Below are 25608 nucleotides of genomic sequence, written 5' to 3'. Positions count from 1 at the left end.
CCACTTTGGAAGGACACCAGGCTGTTGGAAATAGATCCAAGTGCTAGGTGCTGAACTTTGCTGTCTTAGATGCATTTTGGCTGAGCAGTCACCAGAAGTCGTCAGGCTCTCTCAGAAATGAATGCAGCAGATCTTCCCAGTTCTGATCCCACAGAGTAAGGGTCCAGTCCACAAAAACTGGCACCACAGTAAGCAGCAGGTGGCTTCTTGGATCAAGACTGACTGTGGCCTAAAGGCTGTGGCCACTCTTCTATCCCCTAGAATTCCCTGGCTGAGGTACCTGGAAATTGGGGGTGAGTTTTTCAACCCTGCTGTCAGAACTTTCCATTTAATGGATTAACAGAAAATCTCCATTTGTGGGACCATCTATTTATCCCCCATCACCAGCTCTCAGTTCACTCTCTTTGAGTAGAGAGAGAGAAAGACAAATGTGATTTATGCTTGGGGTCACAAGTAGTCTTGCTTCATTTGGAAATGGTTCTTCTGCACCAGACACACATTCTTCAGTAACCACAGCCCTATTAGAAGATGGACTTGTGTTAAATGGTGGTGAGCCTGTGCTGACTGTGCACTAAGCATAGGGAGAGAGATGCTGATCCCAGGCAGGAGTTCAATGTACTAATGGAAGTTTGAGAGGGTGTCAAGAAGAACAGAAAAAGCTGTAAAGTTTGAATTAATCTTCTAAAGCCTGGCTGGTAAAATGGACTCAGTGGGTGTATCCAGACAAGTGCGCACATGTGGTTTGTGGTGCTGCAGACCCATACCATGCAGGTATTCACTGCACTACTAATTTGCGCTGAGAGATCCCAGTGTCAAAAAAAAAATCACACCAGAAAAAGGGGGTGGCGCACATGATGGTAATGTGTGCTGCCCAAAACCTGGCCAGCTAGGGCCTTGCTCTGGCTGCTGGCCAGGCTCCACATGCCTGGATCACTGCCACTGGAACCCCAGGAGGCCCCCAGGGCCCTAGGTAAGGCTGCTCAGGCCAGCCCAGGTGCTGACCCCAGCATCCCCTACTCCACCTGGAGCAATTTGCCATGTGCCAGAGTGCGTGTGCAGGGGCATGCCCTGGAGACAAGTCGCAGTGGCACAAATATGTGCCATTGCTATTTGTCCCTGGGGAGCACACATTCCCATTCATGGTGACATGCCCAGCAGGATGGCCAACAGCAGGACAAATACCCAGCCTGAAGGGAGGGTTGCCCAAGGGCTGCAATGGCCCTTTTGTTCCCAAGAGTATAATAGGCCCTTTTCTCCTAATGATCTCTGCACTACAGTTTTAAGACTGGGTAGTGCTTTCAAGAATACAACCCAAGATGTGATATTTAGGGGAAGAGGTATTCAGCACTTCCCCAAAATTAGGTGTCAAGCTGGTCTCCCTAAACTGCATGTTCCTTTGTGAATGTTGGCCTCCTGCCCAGAAGCTGCAAGAAGTGGAGTGAGCCCAGGGGCAGGATGGGCTAGTCAAGGGTAGAAGACCATGCTTCCTTTCTTTCTCTTGAGCATTTCCCACAATACATTGGAGCCCCAGGCAGTGGATAGAAGTTATCTACTCTGCTGCCATGATATCATGGTTTTCCTTTATAGGCTTTGCTAAACCTGAAGGGAGAAGATCATGTGATGGGAATACCTGCCAGCTCCCAAGCCTCCAGCTGCTGCTTGAGTCCCTCTCAAGGCTTTCTGTGAATGGAGCTCAAACTCCTTGTTAAGTGGCCACAAATTGCTCCCTGTTGGTCTGCTCCAGCAGTTCCCAGGCTGCCTTCCTTTGAGCTGAGTAGAGAGGTGTGAAGGGCACCCTGCTTTGTCAGCATTTGGTGCATTCACTTCCATGTGTGAAAAGCCATTCATTTGGCTTTCTCCCCGGCTGAGATGCAGCAGGAATCAGATAACATGGGGCCAAGGCTTGTTCCATATATTGTAATATTCCCCATTTTTCCCTTTAAGGCATGTTATTTGAGTCCCAGGGTATTGTCTGCACTTTTGCAGAAATCAGCAAGAATATCAGGCAATGGGTTGCATGCAGTTTATTTTGGAGTGTGGGGTAGGGAGACTATGGTAAGATTCTGCAAATCCTGGAAGGACAAACACCAGTGGGGGTTATTTCTGATGGTCCATGAGGCAGAGTTGGAAGGAATGGTATGGGATTAGGCAGTGAGAAGCTTAGGCTGACTATCAGGACAGACTCCCTGACAGCAGGATGCATTGTGCTGGGCGTGGAAGTGTGTCCTTGGAAAGCAGCTGCAGCTCCATCCTAGAATCATAGAAAAGTAGGGCTGGAATGGACTTCAGGAGGTCAGGAGTCCAATGCCCTGCTTCTGACAGTATCATCCCTGTCCAATCTTCCCATACAAGTGCTTGCTGGCAATAGCAAGTGGGAGTGGATCAAAACAGGTGTTGCAAAGGTCAAAAAGCTGCTAAACGAAGTGATGGATCCTCCCTCATGTTTTCAGATCATACCCAGATGCCTTAGTGAAAGGGAGCGTTTGTACATGACACAGCGTTCAGTCCTCGTTAATTAACCGCGCCTTTAAAATTTTAGCCCGGATTAATTTGGTGTGATGTGTTTGTGTTTGCATAGCATGCTCTTTTGAACAAGGTAAGTCGTGTGTGTCATTCCCTGCAGGTTCCAGCCGGGGGAGCCAAATACCAATCTACCTCCCCATAATGTCTGTCCTAATAAATTACAGCAGGGGGCACATGTGAACCCGCCTCTACAGGCCCCGCCCCCTGCCCCTGCTATGAGTCTCCTGCTAAGTCTCCCCCCACCCCTCCCCCCACCTGGGCATGGTCACCCCAAAACCCTGTCACTTGCACCTGCCTAGGCGAGGGCCAGTCTTCCAGTAGGCAATCCCCAAGGTAATCCTGATGACAAGCTGTGTGAATCATCCCTTCCTGTCTCTTTCCCTTCCAACCATGTTACAAAGAAATGAGAATTTTTATATATGAATCTTTTTTTTTTTACTATATAATTGATATGATATCAGAAATGTACAGTGCAGGGTTGAGACTGGTGGGTGGGTGGCCACGTCTTTGTCTAGCCACTGCCTGTTGCGCTTCTTCAGCCCACAACTCCCTGAAAACCTCTCCACAGGTCTCTCAGATGTTGTGCAGCATGCAGTCTGCTACTACAAAGGCCGTGATATTTTCTGGCTCCAGCTCAAGCTGGCACGTAAGTGCCCTCCATTGTCCTTTCAGTTGGCCAGAGGCGCATTCAACAGTCATCCTGCAACTACTCAGACAGGAGTTAAAAACCAGCTTCTGCGGGTCTGTAAAGTTCCCTCCATAAAGCTTCATGGGTCAGGGCTTTAGGGAGTAGGCAGCATCTGCTAATATAACCGGGGGAACAGGATCACCGCAGATCACTTGCACAGTGTCTTTTCTCCACAAGGTCAGGGAGTGGGGACTTTCTGAACATGCACACATCATGCATGCTGCTGTCCCACCCAGTAAAAATGTTTGTGAACCAGCCCCAGTGCCATGGCTTGCAGGATCACGGAGGCAAATCCTTTCCTGTTTGTGAAGGACCTCCACCTCCCCAAAGGGCACAGCACTGGGATGTGAGTGCTATCTAAAGCTCCCATGCAGTTCGGGAACCCCTTGTCATTGAAGCCATCTATGACTTGCTGTGGATTCGCAAGGCAGATAAATTTGTTTGCAGCCATGTCCTTTAGCAGGTGGCACACCTCATGAGTTGCCAACCTGGCCGTGCAGGGAGCCATGCCAAACTGGTTTGCAATGTCGTGGAGGCTATTTGGGGTGGCAAGTTTCATGATGGCCATTGCCATTCTCTTGTCCGGTGGGATGGCCTGACGCATGTTACTGTCCTGCTTCACAATGTGCGGCCCCAGCATTGAGACGATATGATAAAACATCTTCCTGGTCTTTTGGAACATCTCCAGCCAGTGCTGGTTGTTCCAAGTGGTCAGCATAATTTACTACCACCAGTCCGAGATGCTCTTGCAGGCCCAGACCACACGGATGCTGCTCCTGAGTTTTCTCAGCAGAGCCCAGTCATCTTCTTTGCTTGCCTCTGGGTATTCCAAGTCCTTGGGATATCTCCGTTTTCTTTTTCTGATTCGCAATGCTGTTAAAGCTTGGACACAACCTGCTGCTAAATACTCTGCCACCCTTCTCCAGCAGTGCAGCATGCCATGTATTAATCTCCTTCTCCTCCTCCTCGTACTCACTCATGTCCTCCAGATTCTCCATGTCGGAGGAGTCTTCACTGCATGGTTCTCTATTTTCCACTTCCCATTCCTCATGCATTTCTTCTTGATTCTCCATTTGGCCCCTCGCCATCATCAGCTGCTTCTCAGATCTTACCCATAAATTATCACAACCAGCAGGGGGGTGGAGGCTCTGTCTAGCTGCATCCCATATATGACCACTGCTTTTTCAACAAGGAACCCTGGGCACTGGGCATTTGCCCAGCCTTTGTTTAGTCTTCAGATAAGAAGCAACTTGAAAATTTTCTGATGCATCAGATCTTACAACTGTAATCGCTTGCAAACATAAGATTTTGCCATAGTCCTCTCCTGTTAATGTAGGACTAGGCAGCTGAAAATTGCAAAAAAATGGCCTTCACTGTGGGACTAAGTAGGGGGAGACAGGCAGGGAGGTGTGATCATTTTTTGCAACATTTGATCAAAATGTTGGCATGGCATTGAGCAGCCATGCCAATTGACAATAGCCTCATGTGGCCCACGCTCAAGACCATCACCAAGCTTTTGTTGGTAAATGGGCTGCTTCATCACCTTGGGCTGGTGTGAGACGCAGACGATGACTTCACAATCTTTTGGATTTTCATGGCATGTGTATAAAGGCGACCCTCAAATTTTGCCACCAACGATTCACGAATCTCTTGCTGCTGACCATGAACTGCCTTGCCATGTCTCGCAAAGCCAAGGCCAGCAGTACAGAGGTCACGGCACAGGAAGCTGATACCTCCAATGCCTGCGGACCCAACTGGACCTGGGAAGAACTGCATAACTTAATCAATATTTGGTCAGAAGAAAGGATTGCAGAAAAGCTGGAAAGTAGGAGGAATAAGCCTGTTTATGTCTCCACTGCAAAAGTGATACAGGTGTGAGGGCATAATCATGACTGGACCCAGGTCTGGTGCAAGATCAAGGCCCTGAGGTCTGTGTTTTACCACGCCAAAGATGCAAACTCTTGTTCTGGGGCAGGGTGCTCAATTGTTCCTTAATGACGAGCTGCCTGCCATTCTCTCCAAGGATGTGGGTGACATTTCAGGTATGTAGACTTTTGGGACCAGCGTTAGGCAGGAGGAGGAGAGCACACTGATAGAGGCAGCCCTTCCTGAAGGTGAAACCATGAGCATGTTGCAGCTGTTTGGAGACTGCTTATAGTTCCTGGGTGATGGGTATTTGCAAAAAGAACCGGGGGTCACCCTAGACTTGATAGCAGTGCCAGTTCCCCCCTCCCCAATTCCACAGACTAGCACAGATGATGAGGTGGAGGAACAGGAAGAAACCCATGTGGCTAATGCAATTTCTGTACCCAACAACACTCAAGCATCATTTTCTGTTACCGAGACCCAAGAAGATGCTCAACCAGTTTCCCCTAATGCAGTGGGGTCAGAGGAGAGCCGTATGACTGCCAGCAGGGCCAGGCAGCCACCACTGTGGTCCAGGGAGCCAGGGCCAATTCAGGGTGCTGCTGGGGTTAAGGCAAAGAAGCCCAAGGAACCAACTGCTTACAATAACGTGTTCCTTACAATAAAACTTCATGATATCCTGAAGCATCTGCCCCCATATCTTTGTAGGCCTGGCCATTGGCAAAGCATAGGGGGTACACACAGGTGCATGTGCACCCTCTGGGATTGGTCATGCACCCCCTGGAAATGCCAGCCACGAAACCGGAAGTGCCAGCGAAAGTGCACTTCCAGTTTCACTGTTGCTGATTTTGGGCTTGGCGATCGGCCGCTGGCCCCCCCACCTCTCTGTTGGCACCAGTTGCCCATGGGCCTGACAAAATCCACCCCCACAGTGCTGGGTGGGGAAAAGGGATTTCATTCATTCTTTGGGTCCATTTCTTTTTTTGTTTTTCTGCCTGCCGCTTTTCCTGGCCGCTTGTTGCATGGGGCACGGGGCTGGGGGGCTGGTATTGACCACCTATCAAGGGCATTCTTGAGTGGTGGGTTTGTGTATTTTCTCAGTGAATGCTTGGATTGATACAAATGTAACTCACTTATAGTTTTGCTAATGAAAAGAAAACCAAAATGGTAAATAGATAATGGATTGTTGAAAGACAATGATTGTTGTGACTGACTCTTCTGTTCTGTGAAACTAGGCAGAAAAAATTGCTTCATAATACACCAAATACTTACTAAATTGCCCTCTTTCAAATGTGAAATAGCCAGGCTCTATATCCATGCCGTTTTTCTTGTGGGTACGGTCCTCACTTCTCCAGCCCCACCACAGAACCACGCAATGCATGCCAATCTACCTATGAAGAAAGAAAGCACGCCACACATATATGGTTTAAAAAATTACAAAGCTTTGTTACAAAAATTACAACATTTATTAAAAAAAGGGGTGCATAAATTTAAAAAATTTAAATAATAAATAAAATAAAGAATTTAAAATAAATAGTAAAATATAACAATAGTATTAAAAAAAGGTCAGGTCAGGATTTTTAACTTAATTTTTAACTAACTTTTAACTACATCTACACTTTCTAAATAACTAAATATAAACTCCTTCTTTTAAGTGGTCTTCTTTATTCTTCTCCTGTGAAACATTTCTGCAGGGAAGGGGTAGAAAGAAGAGGAAAGGGTTTTGGATGACAGTCCAAAAATCGACCTCTTGCCCCCCAAACTCTTGCCCCCAAACCTGCCATGTACAAGGTTGGTAGGACATTACTTATATATCACCCGAGAGGATTTGTACCCTGTATCTGGGGTGGCAGCAGATCTGGCAGGCAGCATCCACCTGGACTATTTGCCGTGGTTCTGCAATGTGAATGTAAATTATAAGAAATTTGAAAGAAGTCTTTAGGGGGTAGGTAGGGTAGCACACTCCAGACTTTTTATATTTGTAAACTTCCCATTCTAGTGATGCTGGTAGGCTCTGCAGTTCTGTACACAGTGGTGGGCGCATTGGGCAGGGGGCACGGGTGGGGGGTACATGGGCGCAGGCACTGGCATGGTGGGGGGTTTCATATACACAACTGGTGGTGGCGGCACCGGAAAAATTAACAGGGTAGTATATCACAATTGGTCGCCTCTCCAGTTCTCTTCTTATTATTATTATACCTGGACCACATGCCTCACTATGCCCTGGATGCCTACAGTCAGCTGTGGAGTAGGAGGGAGGAGAGAGGAGGGAGGGAGGGAGGGTAAGAAACGCCCCCCCACAACACACAGAGAAAATAAAATCACAGCGGTACCTACCGGCTAAGGGCCTGAACTACAGAACTAGCACAGCACCACAGCACCACCTGGTGCCAATGAAAGTAATTACAGGTCTTTAAGTAGCTGACTCTTTGCCGGACATAAATCCATAGACTGGAGCGAGGTAAGTGAACTTGATGCAAAATAAAACACATCCCAGAAGTGTTGGTTTAACACGCTGAAAAGACTTTTAGAGTGGCAGGAAATCTTGACTGTGCAAACACAAACGCAGTTGCGTCGGCATAAATGGGAAATCTTGTGTCGTCTACAAATGTCCAGGGGTGCTATTCAATCACAAGTGGAATTCTCTGTTGTACAGGATGCCAGACTTGATCTTAGGGTCTCTTCTGGCCTAAAATCTATTAAACTACAATATACAAGTGTGAGGAAGGACTAGGAGAATGTGCCATTGTCTGTATTGTATTCTGTGGATTTGAATCCCTGCACTTACTGCATGTACATGAGCTGTACCTTGAGGGATTAAGTACCCTTCATTTCAGTACTGGATTCAGGAAGCTGCATCAGTAGAAGTGCCTGGAAGTGACTTCTTGCCAGAGGGATTGTCAGTAATCTAGTGGCATATGTTGCAATAGTCTAGTGATTAGTGAGGGGAACATGAAGGCAAAGGGCTGAAGGACACCTTAGGACAAGGGCAAAGGGCTACGAGGTGGCATGTAGCAGATCTGGGCTGGGGGATGGGGAAGGGGGTTGTGTGTAGCAGGCTCAATGTCTGAGTACACACAAATGCCTGCAGGTTCTGTTCATTGCATCAGACCTAAACTTGAGCTTTTCCTTACCAAGGAGGAGGCGTTATACTATGCCCTAGGGTGCTTGTTTGCTCTGTTCCCAGCAAAAGTAGGCTAGTAGGTGTGTTATTGACATGCTGGGGCACTGGTCAAAGAAGGCCAGTATATAATCAGCATGGACTGTGTTACATGTACCTTAACTCTACTTCCAGGTTTTCAAAGGTTTCAGTTTAGCTATTCTGCACATTCACACCTGAAGACAGGAGGATGATCCAGGCTGACCTGGACAGGCTCAGCAAATGGGCAGATGAGAACCTGATGGTGTTTAACACTGAAAAATACAAGGTTCTCCACCTTGGGAGGAAAAACCTGCAGCATCCTTATAGGCTTGGCAGTGCTACACTGGCTAGCACTACGGAAGAAAGAGACTTGGGGGTCATCATTGACCACAGATGAACATGAACCTTCAATGCGATGCTGCAGCTAGTAAAGCAACCAAAACGCTGGCTTGCATCCATAGATGCTTCTCAAGCAAATCCCAGGACATCATTCTCCCCTTGTATTCGGCCTTGGTGAGGCCACAGCTGGAGTACTGAGTCCAGTTTTGGGCCCCACAATTCAAAAAGGATGTGGAGAAGCTTGAGAGAGTCCAGAGAAGAGCCACACGCATGATCAGAGGTCAGGAAAACAGACCTTATGATGACAGGCTGAGAGCTATGGGGATCTTTAGCCTGGAAAAGCATAGGCTCAGGGTTGATCTGGTGGCCACATATAAGTTTATCAGGGGTGACCACCAGTATCTGGGGGAACGTTTGTTCACCAGAGCGCCCCAAGGGATGATGAGGTTGAACGGTTATAAACTACTGCAAGACCGTTTCAGGCTGGACATAAGGAAGAATTTCTTTACTGTCCAAGCACCCAAGGTCTGGAATAGTCTGCCATTGGAGATGGTTCAAGCACCTACACTGAACACCTTCAAGAGGAAATTGGATGCTTATCTTGCTGGGATCCTATGACCCCAGCTGACTTCCTGCCCTTTGATGATCTTCTGAGGTTCTTTCCAGCCCTAATGTCTATGAAGTCTAAATCTAATCTATGAAATCTAAAAATGGCCCATCAGGTGAAACCCTGACCCTGCATTGTACGAGGGGTCAGAGGAAGATATTTCAAAACAGACTGTCTTTTGTAACTTGTGTATTGGAGCCCCCTGCCCCTGCCTCCGAGGTGGGTGGGTGAGTAGTGGGGCTCCAAGACACCCACCCCACCCTCTAGCACTGGCTGAGGAATTTTAGAACAAGCTCCCTCTGCTCCCTTTCCCCACTCCCATTCTGAAACAGGGACATGCTGGGAGGGTGCAGGGGCCATTGCTAGGGGAAAGTGGCTGCAGGTTCCCAACCAAAAACTAGATTTCCCTCCCCCCTGGAACCAACAGTGAACTTTTGTCTGATTCAGGGGATTGTTGTAAGTCAGAATGCTTCCTGCAAAGACTGCTTAGTGAGGAACTACACTTCTGACTGCACCCAAAGTAAACTGCCTACAGTCCTGGTCCCTTCATTGCCCTTATGTCAGGCTCTCATCTCCTGTCTCTGTCCAGTACAGCCCAGTTTTTCCTCCTCAGCTTTCCTCCCCAAACAGAAAGACAGGCAGCATAATGGGACTAGAAGGTTGAAAACCAGTCTTCCTGGTCCAAGTTAAATCAGAGTCTCCCAGCATCCCAGCATTTTGCAGCCCTGCACTGTGCTATACGGTCTGTTCCAGAGAGCAGGGCTGACCCTGCCCCTCTGCTTCCTAGCTGGAGCAGTGAGGGCTGGCTCACTGGTCTCACTGGCTGGCTCACTGTCCCCCCCAGGCAAACCTCGGCTGGGGTCTGGGGTGAGAGGGAGGGGGGGGTTAAACTTCTTTTCCCCTGAGTATAGAGCTGCCCTGCCCTGCTAAACTCACTGAGGGCTGCGACTGTGAACTACAAACCCCAGAGGCACCTGGAGGTAGGAAGAGGAAGTGATAAGCAACCCTGCAGAGACCTGCTGCTGTGATTGTGGACTGCAAATTCCAGGAACCTCAGGGGCAGCAGGAAGAGGAAGCAAACACACAGCCTGTGCTGGCTACAGAGTCCGCCCTAGTGCCCACCAGCTTCTGGTCTGAACCATTGCGGCCATGTGACTGCATGTCCTAAATCAAAAGTGAATGTCTGTTCATTTGCTTCTTGGTTTAATCTTTGCAGCTTAGATTAACCTGGAAAGACTGAATCAATTCAGCCTCAGGCTTTTTGACTCAGTGCTTAGTCCTGGGAGGAGGATAGCAAAATCAGTGGGGACTTTTTTTAGAGGAAGACAGAAGAGGCAGCATGAGCAGAAGGATAGCTTAGCATAGGGGTGTAAAACTGTTTTGGTACCATAGGCCAGATGAGTGATGTGGGGTGGTCCGTGGGTCACACCAAACCCACAGACCAGTCCCACATTCCAGATCTGGAGTTGCTGCTGCCACTGGGCTCTGCAGTGTAGCCCAGAAGCCACAGAGCTGTTGCTGCATGCCACACAGCCCTAGAGTGCACGTGGCTACTCTGGGGCTGTGCTGCTTATGGTGTTTGCTCCATCACTTAGGTATGCAAGCTGAGGCACTGAACCTTGCATTTAACAATCATTGAATAAAATAAATGGAGAATAATGGGAATGTTCCCAATCCGTTGGAAGAAAAGACCCAGGCCCTGCACCCTTCCAGACTAGCAACCATCTTACTGAGCCACACATTTTCTATCTTGCTCTCTTCCTTTTGGCCTAATGTGTCTCCCTCTCTTAGCTGCTTAGTGGGCCCACCTCAAAGATAAGGCTGGAAAAAGGGATGGGTTCAGGCCTAACTTGTGACCTGGCAGTCAGAGAAGTCAGAGAGATTGCAGGCTTAAATTGTCTATTGGGGAGCCTAGAACCTGGCTTTCCTGTTTTGCAGGCAAGATCCCTAACTACTCAGTTAACTGGGGCCAAAACATAGGAAGCTGCCCCCTCCCCTCACCTCCCCAGCATTGAAGACCTATTAATCATGGGTTTTCGCCAGGTAGAATTTCATGGCTTACACTCACCCAGTGTAGTGAGTATGACACCATGTACCTGCCCAGCCAGTACACAACCTACTGTATATCTTCAGCAACCAGATAGATACTTATGCATCCAAACTGCACAGTTAATAGAATAAAAAACTGCATAAGTTCAAAAGATGACAGTTACGCAGGTGGAAAACTGCCATGTGGGCACATAAAGTGAAATAGGATTCTTCCCTTATTCTGCCTCATCTGTATAAATGAACAAACAAACGAAACAGAATCTTACAGCTTTGTAAACTATAGAAGTCCTAAGATGAATCTTGATTGTTTGATCTCTCCCTTTCTATAAATCCAAGATTATGTTAGCATTTCGGGCTAGATAAAATCTCTCTCCTGCCTTATTTTCTCTCTACCCTGCTTTGATTGCAGGGAATGCTGGACAGCTCCCCTTCAAAAGTGAGCACTCCTTAAATTAAGTTACTTGTTTCTTTTTCCATGTGCCCATAGTGAGAAACTCTAGCTCTTTTCCTCAATCAGGTTTCCATGTTGTGAATCTTGTTCCATGTTGATGGACAATTGCTCTGTGATGACTTTTCAGCCATAGTCATTCAGCTAGGTCTTCCACACCCTTCTTAAGTAGACCAGTATCTGTGATGCAGCATAAGACACCTGCCCAGGGCAAAGCTAGACATATTTAGTCTCTAAGAAAAAAGGAACATTTTTGAGTCCCACTCCAATATGAAAGCTCCAATTAAAAATGGAAGACATGGAATATGAATTTAACTCATCATTCATTTAACTGAATGATGCATGCACCTGGTTGCTGATAGGTGCCAGGTGCAACTGTGCTCCTTTTTAGGGGGAAGCGGGAAGAAGGGTGGGACTAGCCATCTGATTTTGTCCTGATGCTTTACAAATGATGAATTATGCAAACTTCTGCAGGCAAGGCTTGGTGAGGACTCTGTCAGGTGGAGGCATTGCATCCATCCGCATCCTACACACTGCTCCTTCCTTTCTGTCTTCCTCGCACTCTGTCTCCACCCAGGTGTTTCCCCTCTTGAGCACCCCCCTCCTTTCCCAGAACTCCAACCACAGACTTCTTTCCTGCCAAAGTCCTGGGTTTATCTTCTCTTCTTTAGGACACTCACTACACTGTCACCTTCTCCATGCTATCTTGCCTAAACTCAGTCTCTCTCCTGCACAGCCTGTGTTCTTGCAGCTGATCACCCAGTGAGGATAGGGGTGTCAGAGCTGCCAAAGTACTGGGAGGCGGCCCTGTCCCCTGGGGGTGAGTTCCCAGCAGACACAAATCTACTCTCAATGTGCTCAGTATCTTTGATATGCAAGCATCAGCAGGGCCTGAAAGTCCCATGGTATTTGTGCATAATTTCAGCTGTATTTCAGTCATAAGGGGTACCCTATACACCTCTGCCATTAGGGCTGAAGGGGAATTTGAAAGCCGATTTCTCCTCTCCAGTACACAGGAATACATCCAGTTACTGACATCAGTGGAGATGTAGTCTAGTTTTACACCAGTGTATTTTAGAGCAGAATATGACTGTGACTTATCTCTTGTAAGTGCATTTACCATGAGAGAGCAGCAGGGGAACAGCACTGTCTAGTCCACGGGTTCCCAAACTGTGGTGCAGTGTACCCCTGGGGGTACACAAGGCATCTCTGGGGGTATGCAGGAGGCATTGTGTAACAGAGGATTTAATTTTCATTATAATTATAATTGGCATTTAAGGCTTTAAAATATAAAGCGCACGCTGGTACGGGATTGCTGGCAGCTGGTAAATCCGGAAGCGGGTAGGCAGTAAGAAAAGTTTAGGAACCTCTGGTGTAGTGGAGGGACCTAAGGACACATCTGGACAATGCAGTTATAGACAGGGCGTTTCTCACCTCTGCCATTATGTTTAGCTCCGTGCACGGAGGTGCCTGCCAGTGTGTGAAAGAAGAGGTTATTTTAAGGACCCCTCCGACTCGGCCGTGCACGTCTCGGTCCCAGGCACGGGGGCGCGGGGACGTTTGCGGTTCCGGCCCGTCCGCAGAGGAAGGTGCCCAGAAGCTGAGCAGCCTGCCCCGGGGCGAGGCCGGGGCAAGGGCAGCCGGTGCAGCGGCGGCTGCGGTTATTCCCCAGTGGAAGAGCCGGTTCTGTTACGGATCCCGCCAGTCCTGGGCAAGCGGTCACTGGGAAGGGACCAGCGCCTCCTGAAGGGACCCGTGAGGCACCGCTTGCCCGAGCTGGGGCACCGGCAGCCGCCCCTGGAGCCCCCTCGGTCGGTGCCGCCCCTCCGCCCGCCCGCCCGGGGAAGGAAGCGGACCGGAGCTCGAGCGCTTCTGAAAAACCATTTTATTGGGGGCGCGGGGCCGGGCCGGCCCGGGAGCGGCGCCCCTCCCCTGGGCAGCAGCACGGGGCACGGCGGTGCGCGCAGAGCGCCCCCGGCCGGCCAGCCCGGGCGGCCACGAGAGCAGCGGCGGGGCCTGCCCTGCGCCCCCGCTCCCCGCGCCGCCGGCAGTCAGAGCGCGGGCGCGGGCGCCGCCTACACCTTGGTGGCCAGGGAGTGCAGCTCGGACTTCTGCGTCTGCCCGCTGAGCGTGGAGGAGCCGGAGCCGGCGCCGGGGCGGGGGCCGGGCCCGGGGCGCGCGCGGGCGCCGGGGCGGGCGGGCAGCAGCCCCCGGCAGCGCGCGCGGAAGCGCAGGTCGAAGAAGGCGTAGAGCAGCGGGTTGAGGCAGCTGTTGACATAGGCCAGGCACGTGGCGTAGGGATGCAGGCGCGCGATGAGCGCGAGCAGCGCGCAGGGCAGCGGCAGCAGGCGGAGGCCGCTCAGCACGTAGAGGCTCTTGAGCAGGTGGAAGGGCAGCCAGCACAGCGCGAACACGGCCACCAGCGTGACGATGATGCGCAGCAGCCGCCGCCGCTTCTCGCCCTCCTTGCGCAGCTGGCGGAAGTGGCGGCTGACGGCGGCGCCGATGCAGCAGTAGCACAGCGTCATGAGCAGCAGCGGCAGCAGGAAGCCCAGCGCCGTGGTGCCCAGGCTCAGCGCGCCCGCCCAGTAGCGCTCGTGGCGCGGGCTGGCCACGGCGCTGAAGTCCATGTCGCACACGGTGAGGTTGTCGGGCTCGGCCACCTGCGTGTCGCGCAGCAGCAGCGCGGGCAGCGCCAGCAGCCCGGCCAGCACCCACAGCGCGGCCAGCGGCAGCAGCGCGGCGGCGCGGGGGCGGCCGGGCCGGGCGCGCGGCAGCGAGTGCACGATGGCCAGGTAGCGGTCGAAGCTGAGGCCGCCCAGGCAGAAGGCCGAGGCGAACATGTTGAGCAGCACCAGGTAGCTGCTGAGCTTGCAGAGCGCCGAGCCGAAGGGCCAGTGGAAGCGCAGCGCCGTGTAGGCGGCCCACAGCGGCAGCGTCACCACGAAGGCCAGGTCGGCCAGCGCCAGGTTGCCGATGTAGGTGTCGGCCGGGCGGCGCTTGGCGCGGGGGCCCCGCCACACGGTGAAGATCACCAGCCCGTTGCCCGACAGCCCCAGCACGAAGACCAGCATGTAGAGCACGGGCAGCAGCGAGAAGGACACCTCCCAGTCCGGCTGCCACTCGCACGGCCCGCCCGCGCCCGTCTCGTTGCCGTCCCCGTCCCCGTCCCCGTAGTAGTAGTAGGGGTCGCTGTCCCCGCCCGGGTAGTCCATGGCCCGCGCTCGCGCTGCCCCGCTCGCCGCCGCCGGCCGCCTATAAGGGGCAGCGCGCAGAGCCCGCCCCTGCCGCCGCCCGGGGTCCCCGCCCGCAGCGCCGGCCTGTCCCGGCCCCCACCCACCCACCCCGGCGCCGGCCCGAGCCCGAGCCCCCGGCCGGGCGCGCGCAGCCCCACGCGCCCGCCCCTGCCCCGCGGCTCCCGGCCCGCCCCCGGCGCTGCGCGGAGCGGGCAGAGGAGGACGCGGCTCCCGCCGCTCGAGCCCCGGCCGCCGCCGTCCCTGCACAAGCCCCGCGAGCCTGTGCGCCGCGCCGAGCCCCGCACACGCGCCACTGCGCGTACCTGCGCCGGGCGCACGGGGCCCCGCACGCACGCACGCACGCACGCCGTGTCACTGCCTCGGACCTCGTCCCTCCGGGGGCATCCGCGCGTCCCGATCGCCGCCGCGCTGCGGGGAGTCCTGGGGGATACGAGCGGGATGTGCCTGCTGTGTAGGCGCCGGCAGGAGTCGCCTCCCTGTCAGGAGCCTGCTGAACCACCCCGGCAGAGCGGGGCGGTGTCCTAGCCCAGGTCACGGCGGGATGCCCTCGGAGCGCTGCACCTTTAGGAAGAGGTCGGAGTCTTCGCCCTCCCTGAGTCCCTGGCATTGGCTGCACATAAACACACACATGCCCAGCTCTGCCCTGGGGTCTTCTCCCTTTGGTATTGCAGGTATTATGCCCAGTAGGTGTCCTTCTTGCTGCTGCCCTATGTCTGGCATGAGGGTTGCTCTCAATGCTTGGAAGGATAACTTAGATGGGGGTGATCCTGCCTTGTGCAGGGCGCTGGACTAGGTGACCTCCTGAGCTCCTTTTCAGCTCTATGATTCCATACTTATTGCCCACCCTGGGCAACAATGCATATGCAACACGTGCTTCTCCTCCACCATAGCACATACTCTCACATACCATGCACATGCTCAAATTCCACCTACATCATTACACACCCAGTCCCATAAGCACACACACATCTCCCCACGCACCATACCATGCATGCTCCCTTCTTTCCCAAACCATAACATACTGCACACATATCTCTTCCATTACCATATGCTCCCACATCTATACACATATCACTGCACATGCACACTAATATCCTTTCCTCTACATGTGCACACTTCCTTTATCCTGCTGTATCAGGGAACAGCATTCATCTCCCTACACTGCAGAGTTAGTACTCATTGCTTCTGCATGGCATTCAGTCACATTCCACACATAATAGCACAGGCACATTCAGTCCTCCCTCTAGCATGACACAGATACCTCCTCAGCCACCGCACCTGGACACAGTGAGAAGGCATGTATGTTCCAGTGACCCTGAGAGACAGGCCACAGGAGTTTAAGTCCTGGATGAGCCATCCAATCCAGACTGGTGAAAGGATAGGGAGCAGATGAAAAGTAACCACAGGTCTCAAGTGCTGAAGCTGAGCAAAAGGCCAACAGCCTCTCCTTCTGAAAGAGAGAAGTCACAGAAACAACCCAAGGCGGCCACTCCACAATAGTGTGATAGATGAGGATAGTGGAGCCTTGTTCATGTCTAAAGCAACATCTGACAATTCGGGAACAATTCAGACCTGGTTATACACGTATGACAAATGCCAGCACATGCTTGCTCACAGTCCATATTATTTGCATCTCTTTCCACTAAAGAAACTCTCTGAACTAGTCTTTTGTCCTGTGCTTTCCACTTACTATTATCACCAGTTTAGCTCTGCCAGTGACTGCAGTGGGAAGAAAGACCAGATCATGGTTTTAATGACTGTGCTCAGAGCTCAGAACTGAGTAGCAATAATGAGTTTTAAGGAGAAAGAGTTAGTGTAGAGAAGGCTTTGCATGCAACCCTATACATCTGTACACCAGCATGCTGTATACAACACATTCATTCACACCATAGAGACATGTATCTAACCCATACTCCAGAAACTTTTCTCTCTCTCTCTCTCTCTCTCTCTCTCACCCCCCCCCCCTTGATTTCTCAGGGCATCTGGAATGAGCAGATGTGCTATCACCTCCTTAGTCAACCATTGCAAAGGGAAAAGGTCACTGTTCCCTTTCTCTCCCAAGGGACTTGAGGTCTTAATGTGTTTTCTCAAAGCCTGGAGAAGCAAGTTTGTTTTTTCTTCCCTAGTCAGTGTTTTGCTAAAGGCTGCCAACGCCCTGCACCTTCTGGGATCTGGGTGATAAGGAGAAGACAGACAGCTAGAGAAGAAAACTGTTTCTGGAGTCTTTATCCTTGTGGGGATTAGAGCAAATCATTAGTTAAAGCTAACATAGCACAAAGTGAGCCCTTTGGTTATTCATGTGTTATGTGTCTATGGGACTCTTCATTGCCGCACAGCCCTGGGCTGAGGAATGTTTTCACGCCTCTGGCCTGCATGGGGACATAGGAGGGGTGGAAGGGAGAGGGAAGAAGGGGGAGGAGAGGGTTTGTAGTTATCCTGGCTTTGGACTTAATTGCTTTTACAATCATGATTCAATCAGTCACAGATTTTAAGTGTTGCACATTAGTGACTGTAATTAGCTTGGGAAGGATATCCTACAAAACATCTGCCTTTCTGAGAAGCTGCACATTCCCTTCCCTACACAAGCAGCTGTTGTTGCTCACTGCCCTCAGTAGTATCCTCCATCCTGATTCTGCAATCGGATACCCTTGGGCTGATCCATACAAATGAATTTGTTGTTCATTTATTCTCACTAATGTCCTAGTGTATGATAATCAGAGCTACAAAGCAATAGGGATACAAAGCAATGTTAAGCATCCCACATTCTCTCTCTTTACCCCCTTTGAAGAATACTTAAAATATTTTAAAACAATTAAGTAAATTGCTATGTAAAAGCAAGAGCTGCAAAAAGGGCTCTTTTTACCTTGACTATAGGGAGTAATTAGGATCCAGTCTCCAGCCCAGGTCTGCAACAAAGACAGAATGAAAGCCATGAGATCCTGCACCTTTGAGCCAACAGGACTAGTGTGTGATTATCAGACCCCTTTGTCCCTGTTCACTGGAGTGAACATAGTTTCTAAAAGCTGACTTCACTGACATGTTCATCCTGCAGTGCTGAAGACTCCTTACACCCAAACTCTACCTGCTCTATTCCCCCAAGGGGGTCCATCTCTTCCAGATTGAGTGTGCTGTGAGGAAGGGCCTTTTGTATTTGCAAGGTGTAGTGTCACAGCTTCAAGAAAAGTTTTGTATAATGCCTGATCTGTGGCTTGGTGGTTAGAGCACCTTTCTGGGAAGTTAGAGAAATGCAAGACCTGGAAGCTGAGGCTCACACTTTCTGGGAAAGTTTTTTAACCATTCCGCTGTCTGGGCTAAAACAGGATGTATTCTTCCTTCTTGCAAGATTTACACTCAGGTATACACATAGATAGCTCCCCACCTCTGAGGCATGGACACAGGAAGGTGTGGAGCCCTTTCAGAAGGGCCGGAGCTGGTATGTTCTAATTGTTGATCTTTATTGTATGAACTTTAATCCTGGATGAAGGACCACTAAAGTTGGAGCTCTTTTGCTGCATTTGAATCATTCTCAGCTACAGTTCACACACAGCAACTAGAACTAGAGCTACTGACCTTTTGAAACCTTCCCCCTTTCCTTTTGAAATAGCTCCAAGGATTCAGGTGTCCACACCCCCTAAAGTCTGGGCTGGCTCCAAATAGTTTACCTAGCACAATTTAAGGTACTAATTTTGATTTACAAATCCCTAAAAATTCTGGCCCTACATACTAAGGGACAGGTATACATTATGGCCCATACGAATCCCTCAAGTCAGCCAAGATCAACTTCCTTAGTACCATCAGCATGTCAGGTTTGCTTGGCACAAATGTATGGGAGGTTGTTCTCCACAGTGCTCCTCAGCTTTGGAACTCTTTCCCCCTTGAGGACAGCAGGATCCTGAACCTGGACATCTTCTGGAAGCACAGTAAGACCTTGTTTGGGCAGGTGTTTAGCAAGCTAGGTTAGGCTGTGGTACCATTTAAGGAGTTTTTGTTTTATATTCTGTTCCACTTTTCTGTGGTTGTCTCTCTCACTGGGTGTATCTACATGAGATATTTACTGTGGAGCTGATTGATTAGCTCCACAGTAAAACATCACTGTCTACATGTGTGGTGCTATTAGGATGGAGTAAACTAACTCCTCCATAGGATAGTATTGGAAGACACAAGTTGTAGCTCCTACAATGGAATTATTTATTCTGCTGCAATGCACATGTAGATGCTGACTGAGGCGTAGGGGTGCTTCAGTGTGGAGGCTGCCTGCTGTCTAGCCCCACGCTGAAGCACCCTTGTGCCCCAGCCAGGTCCTCTGCAAAATATTGCACTGGGTTGGAGCAGCTCGGGGCCCCCTGCCAGCCAAGGATGCTCTGACCTGTCTCAACGTGCTGCAGTTCCAGGTGCATGTGCAAACACTGCGCCTGGGAGCAATACATTCTGATGTGAACTGTGCCAGAGTTTATTCAGCTGCATTACTTGCACATGTAGATGCAGCCACTGTAAACTGCTTTAAACCTTTGTTGGGAAAGGTGGCATATACATCTAATAAATAAATACCTGCTTGGACAGTGGGTGTCTTACTGCACATGTTCAGTAGCCATGTGGATGCTTACATGTCCACACTGCACAGGTAATAAAACTGCAAAATCTGTATAAGTGCCAAAAATGCCATTTGCACAGCAGTGTAACTGCCATGTGGGTGTGCAAAGTGAAATAGAAATCTGCCAAATGTCTCCCACAATGTAATTGAGGGCCACAAAGCAACATGATCTCCAAGGGCTTAGGAATCAGGATCTTGTTCTTCTGGGCTGTTTGTTCACACAGGTGGGTCCCATCTCTCAGGGGCTGTTTTTTCCCCCACAGACATCTGACAAAAACATTCTTCTTTAAAGAAAGCCTGTAAAAGATGCTTCCCTTCCTGTGGTCCCAAGGTTGTGCTTCCCCAGGTGCAGCTCCTCATGTGAGCATCGGGAGAGAGCTGGGGTTTGGGCAGGATGCTAGCTCTCAGCTGAGCTGTTTCCCTGCTCTCATCCAGCTGGGAGTAGCTCCACTTCCTTGTTTATACCTTATTTAAGCATGTGGTGCCTCCCTGAGGAAACCTAGCTGGGCTGGGCAGGGGAAGGGAAGGTACTTATATTGCACTTTTTAATCATGTGTGAAGGGGAAAAACTGCCTTCTAAATCAGTAACAGTCCTTTTCTGACCCAGCAGGACCCCACACACTCCTTAGAGACACTCCTGCCCCAAAAGGCCAGCACTCCTGAGGGGGTCTATTTGTTACTGCTGAAGCAGCCTCCCCCTGGTATCTCTGGATAGGAGGAAGGAGGCAGGGGGGAAGCTGAGTTCTAGATCAGTGACATGAAAACAAAACCCTGTCTGACACAGTGCTTTGCCAGACCCTAAGGAGGAGCTGGCCCTGCTCCCAGTGAAGTCAGACAAAGGTGTCCCTGGAAGGAATATTGGGTCTGGTGTTTGTCTACAGAAATATGAACTCAGAGCTGGCTAGCTCCACCCCCACCCCCACCCCTGAATTCCAGAAATAAAGCTATAATCTCTAGAGTTTTTTATAATTTTACTTAAAAAAAAATACAAAAAGAGGAAATGACATAAAATTCAATTAAAATTCAATTTGATGTTATTTAAATAATATATCATAAAAATAACATTATAGCTAAGTGACAAATAAACTAAGCATTAAATTAAACACTAATACGTAACAATAACAAATAAAAAACTTTGTTCACCAAGATTCCAAGACTGAGAAGACGACTCTGTCTTTGCTGCCACAATCTCTAACATTGCTTGTGACAAGTCTATATTTTGAGCCACAGCATTCTTGATAGACAGCAAAGATACCTATTGTCTCCCATGGTTGATCGCAATATGTTTTTCTGAGCTTCAACTTCGAGAAGCTCTGTTTGCTGCTCGCCACCAACATGGACATGGTTAACTGGATCCCGAGCGCTATCCGTGTGTTTGGGAAGTTGTCATGAAGCTCATTGTTATAACTAAATTGTAGAACTTCTCAAGGACCATTACAGTCCATTGGAAGTAGACTTTGGAGATAGCCAAGTTCTTCACAGCTCTTCACATTCATAGCTGAATTGACACTTTTTATGACAAATGTGTGGGGCTGGTTTAAACAGTAGATCAACACCAAGATTTTCAGTTATTTCCTTAGCTGTTATCAGAGCTCCTTTGTACCTCACTTCCCTGTAGTTTACAATATAGTCACGGCAGGTATTTATCAAGTTTGTGGCTGCAACTGTGCCAACATTTTTCTTGCTATGCATGCTTTTGCTCACCCTATTGATTGAAGAAGGATATTATACCACATTACAAATGAGACAAAAAACTTCAATTCAATCAGTTGACATGCCAGGGTGAGCTTTTCATGATGGATACCAACATCTGCTTGCTCTGATTCAGCCAATGCAATGACAGCATTGTGCACTTTGGCTGCTTGGCATCAGACATCTTTATCACTTTCAATTCTGCACTCACAGCATGTTTTACATACTGGCTTAGTTGTGACATTGACATGATCTATGAGAATCTTCTAATGATGAACAGAACATAGATCCTTTGCAGAAAGCTGAAGAGGGACTTAGACTTTGTTGAAGATGTAGCATGCACCACCATGAGACTGAGTGACTGGCATCCACATGGAATGAAAAATGCTCTCGAGTTTTAACTAAGAATTTTTGTCTGTACATCCTTGTAGTCCTCTTCATATTTGCACCGTTATCATAACCTGGCCCTGGCAGTCTTGGATATTTACGTCCCATTCCTTCAGAATAGTAAATATAGTATCAGTAAGTTCTTCCCCTGTGGATTTGTCTACTGTTTTAAAGTCAATAAATTGCTCCTGAATGGTCACTTTGCCATCTATAGTGGAAAACATCTTTTCAGAATGGCTCACATCCAGTATCATGGAGTAGTACTTGGCTCTCCTCAACCTTTTAAGAACATCTCGCAGCACTTTCTTTGCTAATAATTCAGGTAACTCATTCTGGATTGTTTTTCTGAAGTAGTGATTCATCACCTTGCTGGAAAGTGTGCATCACAGATATTCCTTCATAACTTCGTCATACTTTCCTAGTGACTCCACCAAACCCAGAAAGTCGTTTACTGTTGTTCACTGTGAAGAGCCTGTCAGATGAGCCTTAACAAGCCATGTTATTTTTAGAAAGATACATTTTTATTGCCATGGCCTCTCTAGAATATTCTCCTAATGTTTTGTTTCTTGTTTAATCGCATGTTCAAGCTCCATGTCAATGCAATTATCCTGTTTTATCTTTTGTTCTGCTTTGACCCACATTCAGCAGAAACTGAAATGACTAGGCAGTTTTTCATGACCCTCCAGAATCTGAGATGTGCTTCCAATCATTCAATCCCTGAAATGCTAGGGGTAATTTTGCATTCAGGTTGACGGGCTTGCAGCAGAAACAGAAAACCTTGTCAGTGGACTCAAAGTAAAGCAGTCAGCGCCATTTCAAAACTTCACCGTTTTCTAGATGTCTGTATAAAAACATCATAGAACAATGGTGATTCAGCTCATCCAGAGGAAACTCCATGTCCTTTACTTTTGATGGACCATTGGTCACTAGCAGATCTTGAATACTGGGTGTTAGACTGGGTCACAAAGCAGGATCAGAAATAGCCTTGCCATTGCCTATAATGGGAATCATTTAATCACTGTTGCAGGTGGCATCGTCATTATTCTGGTCCAGATGAAAAATTTCTGTTTTGTTTGGCTCTCTCTGCTTTTCTTGGGAAGATTCTTGGAAGTTGAATTGTGGATCATTTATGCATTCTTCATCTGATGTCTCCATTGTGACTGTTTTGCTACTACTGCATCTGTTATTGTTAACAGATTTCAAATATTTTTTTCTTTGTGTCTGCATCTTCCAATCATTTGACCTTTTCATTGCAATCATTTGACCTTTTCATTTCCTGTTCTTTGCCTCTGACATCCTCTTCTTAGGTACTTGCAACATTTTGTTTCTTTCCAAGTCTCCTGAGAGCACCTGTCACCTGAGGAAGGCTGGATTGCATTCAAAACTTATCTAACGTTATCCCAACTACATAGTTGGTCCAATAATAGATATCACCTTAAGAAATCCTTGCCTCTTGCATGAACAGTTAATGGAATTTGCTCCCCACAGAAAGAAATATGACTGAGCCTGATTTTGGTTACTTTAAGCAGGTAATGCAAGATATATTTTTTGGATCTTGCTTTTTTCTATACAGAAACTATGGATTCCCCATAGTGATTGCTAGCCAGCTGCTCTAGTTGAGGTTAAAGAAGGCAGAGGAATGAAATCTCTCATTTTGGAACAGAGTACGACAGGTGCCTTCATAGTGTGCACAGGCATAGTTCTCAACTTTTTTAGACCAAAGGCACTCCTCATTAGATACAGGCACCCCTCAGAAAATGCAACCCCTTAACTTCCACTAATTTCTGTGGAATATGGAAATTTCTTCTGTTGCAATGAATTCAGAAAAATGTTGTCTAATGTCATCACAATAGATTCCTATTTGAAGTCTCTCAGTTTATCTTGTGAATCATTTGTAGGTGCTTGCACATCCTGTGACACCCTAAAATGATCTTGTAGCACACCAGGGTGCTTTGGCACCTTGGTTGAGAATCACTGGAATATAGTCTGCACCATGGACTCTTTCTGAGCAATGAAGTGCTCGGTGTGCATGTCTACATGTTCATTAATGCACCTTTGCTACTGTGCATTAAGTTTAGTACCTCTAATATGAGGTATTACATAAAGATACATTACCCCATACTAATGAAAAGGTGATTTTTTTTTTTGAACCTTAATATGCAGAAGGCCAATTCTACTGTGCATTATTGCATTGACATGCTTTTTGCCATGATGCGATAATGCACAGTAGAACAGTAGCACATTAAGACATCTTGTGTAGATGCAGCCAGGGTCAGGCAATGTCCAGGTGACTGGTTTCCCCATTACCAGAGATTTGGCCCAATCCAGAGGAGCTGGAAGTTGATGGCCCAGTGTGGGAAGTGATAGCCTGCATCTAGAGGTACCAGAATGGGAATTCATGTGTGGGGAGTACAAGGACTCTGAGGTCACGTGACTAGAGTAGTACATGTGGCTTGAGCTCTCTGTAGTAGGGTCTGCAGCCTGGCTAGTGCACAAAAGGCTCACCATCCATGAGACCAGCAACTATGGGATGTTCCCCATAACTCAAAGCCCTCTGAGGGGGCAACAGGAAGGTGAGAGTGAGGGAGATATTGTATAGAAGAGGAGCTAACCCAGGTGCCTTGGAATCAGTGTCCTGCATTGTTGGATCAGTGTTTATGAAATAAACACTTTTTTCCCCCAGACTTTCTAGGACGAGTCATAAGCAAAATGCACATTATACCATTTGTCTGTGGATCACTAATGGCATGGGTGTTTAACATGGGCCAGGCTACTGGTGGGCTACTAAAAGTTGGGGGAGGGGTAGTTGTGTAACTGAGGGAGCAACCCATGCCTGGAGCTACGCCCCCAGATGAGCTGCTTGCAGCTCAATCCTGTGCCACACCCTGCCCTATCCCAGCTGGGCTGCACTTGCCCCTCCCCTGACCCCAGGCTACTCCAGCCCCACTCCCTTCCTCATTGCTGCCTGCACGCCCTCCCTACCCATTGCAGCTGCTGGAAGCCCGCAGCTGCGCTGCCTTGTGACCCTACCACTGTCCCGCATTTAGGAGGGCTAAGCCCCGTTAGCCCCCTCCATTCTGCCACCTATGATTGGCATGCTGTCCATGTCCAGGCACCACTCCTTATCACTGCCTAACAAATATATTTAACTGTAGCTAATAGTACATACTAAAGCTTCTCAAGGGGTGTGTCTATGCATTCATTAATGCACTTTTGCTAATGTGCATTAAATTTAGTAGCTCCATTGTGAGGTACTAGAAAAAGGTGCATTAGCCTATTTTAATATACATTAGTGAAAAAACATTTTTTGTGATGCCTTAATGTGAATTAAAATAGGATAATGCACATCAAAGTGCATGTGTAGATGTGCCCAAGAAGGGTGATATAATAAGCCTTCACCCTCTGAACCAGGGAGCTGCCAGAAGTATAGCACCTCCCACACTGCAGTAGCCCTAGTGTGGGCAATATCTGTTAGACACAATCTAGCTCTGGTGAAGCCAGTGCCTCTTTTAAATGATGGATCCCAATACCTCTGCTACAAAGGCAAGATCACAGAATGAATGACTATGAATGTCTGCTGCACATTTCACCCTTCTTGGCAGGATAAGGATTAATTTTTTTTTAACTTTTTTTTGACCTGGTAAGCCCATGATCTGAGGAGCCCCAGTTAATAAATTTGGATAGCTGAACAAATAGCCATGTCTACTGATCAAGGAAACAGGCTTTTATAGCATTTGTCTGCAACAGTATTAATTGCAAACACTTCAGAAGAGGGAAAGGAACATAATTAATACCAAAAAAGGGGAAAGACACTAATTAGCTATATAAAATAACTTGGAAAAAACATCCCATCTGGAGATTAGTGCTTCCTGGTATTGTGCTGCCAGAGGTATCAGGAGAGGACAGCACTGCACAAACACTCAGGCACTTCCTTCTCCCCAAACACCAGCTCCTTTTCCTGGGCAGCAAGCAGCCATCCTTCTTTGTTTATTACCTTCATTGCCAGAGGCAGATGCTCA

At 48.7% G+C, this 25608-nt stretch overlaps 1 protein-coding gene across 1 annotated transcript; it reads right to left on the bottom strand.

Moving 5' to 3' along the window:
* Positions 1 to 13538: 13538 nt before the first annotated feature.
* LOC102565041 (apelin receptor A) lies at positions 13539 to 14987 on the bottom strand. The gene has a single exon (XM_059713273.1). It carries the CDS (start codon positions 14875 to 14877, stop codon positions 13738 to 13740), a length of 1140 nt encoding a protein of 379 aa, XP_059569256.1. The 5' UTR covers positions 14878 to 14987; the 3' UTR covers positions 13539 to 13737.
* Positions 14988 to 25608: the final 10621 nt, after the last annotated feature.

Source organism: Alligator mississippiensis, chromosome 10 (genome assembly GCF_030867095.1).
Source record: "Alligator mississippiensis isolate rAllMis1 chromosome 10, rAllMis1, whole genome shotgun sequence".
NCBI classification, from domain to species: Eukaryota; Metazoa; Chordata; order Crocodylia; family Alligatoridae; genus Alligator; species Alligator mississippiensis.
The sequence above is the reverse complement of the archived record's forward strand: the minus strand, read 5'-3'. Positions and strand labels throughout refer to the sequence as shown.

Excerpts from the sequence above, each read along its gene's own strand:
- LOC102565041 (XM_059713273.1), bottom strand. The coding sequence starts at position 14,877 with ATGGACTACCCGGGCGGGGACAGCGACCCCTACTACTACTACGGGGAC.